At 67.7% G+C, this 2,780-nt stretch overlaps 1 protein-coding gene across 2 annotated transcripts; it reads right to left on the bottom strand.

The window, feature by feature from the left end:
- Nucleotides 1-1,067: 1,067 nt before the first annotated feature.
- On the bottom strand, nucleotides 1,068-2,108 carry FOXB2 (forkhead box B2). 2 transcript variants are annotated; one of them, XM_059834227.1, is made up of 2 exons: nucleotides 1,751-2,108; nucleotides 1,068-1,633 (listed from the first exon to the last, which is right to left on the bottom strand). In XM_059834227.1, exons 1-2 carry the CDS (start codon nucleotides 2,106-2,108, stop codon nucleotides 1,068-1,070), a joined length of 924 nt encoding a protein of 307 aa, XP_059690210.1. The 2 variants fall into 2 exon arrangements, with proteins under 2 accessions (XP_059690210.1, XP_059690209.1); XM_059834226.1 differs by having other exon boundaries at nucleotides 1,068-2,108.
- Nucleotides 2,109-2,780: the final 672 nt, after the last annotated feature.

The following is a 2,780-nucleotide window of genomic DNA, read 5'->3' as shown; positions in this document are numbered from 1 at the left end:
GCTTTACACAGACCTCTCGTGTGTTGCAAGGTTGTTTTCAGTGAAGTGCTTTTCCCGAATAATTTTTTAACCGTTTTTCTGTTGGCTTCCCGCCACCCCCCCACCCCCCCACCCCCCCCACCCCGGCCCCAGCAGGTTTTAGTGTTCACACTCACGCGGAAGAAACGCCAAGCAACACATACAACATAGCGGCATCTGTGAGCGGTGAAAGGTGATGTGAAAAGCACAATCTACGAATCGCCGGGCTGGTTTTGTTTTAATGAGGAACTAAGGAATTCGGACACTCACAGCTTGCGAAGCCAGGTCACGCTTCAGTCCCGCCTAAGGTATTGCCCTCCCACGTGAAATATTGGGATGGACTGTAAAAGTGTGAGGGGGAAGGACAAGCGATCGTTAGTCAAAGGAGCCCTTCGCCGTCAGTGCCGTTGTCATTCCAATTGCCGCTAATTAATCGCGCTATTTAAAGCTTACTCTTAAACAGCGAGCATTACACGTCCTGAGTCCCCGCCGCTCGCCAAGGGCCAAGGCAACTGCTTTGCCCACTTCTTTCGGAGCAAGATCTGCAGGACGGCGGGGCAGAGGTTTCCCGTCCCTCGAGGGAGGGAGAGAAGCAGAGTTCAGTGGGGGTTTTATCCTTCTGCTCCCCCCAGCCGCCGGCAGATTGCAGCCCCTCTCCCACCGGGCGCCGAGTTTCGCGGGACCTCCGGGACGGCCGCCCCGGGAGGGGGGCTCGGCGGGGACCCCGGCCTGCACGGCCGCCCCGTGCCGCAGGCTGTCGGGGTGGCGGGGAGACCTTCCCTCCCGGCCCCTTCCTCAGAGACAGCCCCTTTGGCCCCGGCTGTGACTTGTCACATCACCTCTCCGCCACTAACGATATTTCACGACGATAAGAGCTCTTACCTGCGACCTGGCTCTCAAATAATCTGATTGTACACAATACAAACACAGACACCAGCAGGGGTATAGTCATGAGATCGATGGGGTTTCCGTGCCGCAGGCATGCCCCGGACCCCCGCATCTTCTCCCGTGGGAGCCTGGGGGCCTCTCTCCCCCCGACTCCCTGCCCTTTAGGAATGCACTAGGACGGAGTGGAGGGAGCCCTTGCCCTCGGGGGTGTTGCTCGCCGTCTGTTCCATCAGCGAAGCAGCGGCTGGGGAAACGGCGGGGCAGATCTGCGAGGCGGCGACCGTCAGAGCAGGGATGGCCGAGGCAGCGGGCATCGCCGGCGCCGGCTTGATGGGCACCGGGACGGCGGGCATGGTCTGTGCCGGCGGGTGGCAGAGCGTCTTCACGGGAACCCCGAAGGGTCCGTAGTCGGGGGACACGGGCACGCCGGCCACGGAGTCCATCACCCCCACGTGCGGCCACATGGAGCTCACCACGCTGCTGAGCTGGCTGGGCACCGGGTAGCCCAGGTGGTGCATCACCGAGGCCAGCGGCAGCCCGCCGGCCTGCAGCACGCCCTTGTAATCTCTGCCGATGATGTTCTCGATGGCGAAGGGATGCTTGAAGCCCGAGGGCTGGCTGCTCCCGTAGGGCGAGAACTGCGGCAACCTCCCCACGGCGGCGGCGGCCGCGGCGGCGGCCACGGCCGCCTCGGAGCCCGCCAGCCCCGGCACCTTGCCCGGGGGAGGCGGCGGCGGCGGCGGCGGGTGCGGGTGCGGGTGGAAGTAGTGCACCATGTGCGGGGCGGGTGCCGGGGGCTTGCCGGGGCCGCCGCCGCCCGCCCCGCCGCCCGGCCCGCCGCCGCCGGGCAGGTGATGCTCGGGGCGCAGGACCTTGAAGCGCTTGCGGCGGCGGAGGAAGCTGCCGTTTTCGAACATGTCCCCGCAGTCCGGGTGCAGCGCCCAGAAGCTGCCCTTGCCCGGCTGGTCGGGGCGGCGCGGGATCTTGATGAAGCAGTCGTTGAACGAGAGGTTGTGGCGGAGGGAGTTCTGCCAGCGCTGCGTGTGCTCCCGGTAGTAGGGGAACCGCTCCATGATGAACTTGTAGATGTCGCTCAGGGGCAGCATCTTCTCGGCCGAGTGCTGGATGGCCATGGCCGTCAGGGAGATGTAGGAGTAGGGCGGCTTCTGGTCGCTGTACGAGCTCTTCCCCGGCCTGGGCATCGCCGCCCCCCCGGAGCCCTCCCGCGGCCGCACGACCCCGCCGCGCCGCGCCGGGCGCTGCTCTGCCCCGCGCACGGCGGGCTCGGGATGCCGGGGACGGCGCTGCCCTGCCCCGCCGCCTCCTCTACATCCTGGGCGCCACCCGCCCGGCCCACGCGCGACCGCCCCGCGTCCCGCCGGGGGGCTCCGCGTACGGCTCTCTCAGGCGACCTCGCCCCGCGGGCTGCGCTTGCCCCGCCGGCCCGCCGCTTGCCGGAGAGGCGGCTGCCGCCCAGGCTGCGGGGCCTCGGGGCGCACGGGGCAGAAGCAGGTCCTGGCCCCCGCTGGTGTCCCCGCTTTCCTCCCGGAGGCCGCCGAGCCTGCCGGGCTTCCCCGCTGCCGCCTCGCACACTCTGCTGGAGGTGGTGCTCCGCACGCACCAGGGGCTCGGGAGCATGAGATTACCCCGGACCTCTGCAGAGACGGGGAGGAAGGAAATAAAACCGCCCCTCTCACCGCTCAGTCCGGTGTCCCCCTAAAAGTTTGCGGCGGGCGGCGGAGGCGAGGGCCGAAAGCCGGCGGGGAGAGGAGGCGAGCGGGGCGGCGGCCACCGCGGCTGTGGCGGGGCTGCGCGCTCCGGCGCGGTTTTGTAATGATGCCCGAGCCGGGAGACCCCCGCAGCTCCTGCTCTCC

Source organism: Gavia stellata, chromosome Z (assembly GCF_030936135.1).
Source record: "Gavia stellata isolate bGavSte3 chromosome Z, bGavSte3.hap2, whole genome shotgun sequence".
Classification (NCBI taxonomy): Eukaryota; Metazoa; Chordata; class Aves; order Gaviiformes; family Gaviidae; genus Gavia; species Gavia stellata.
This window is presented reverse-complemented; position numbering and strand designations above follow the sequence as displayed.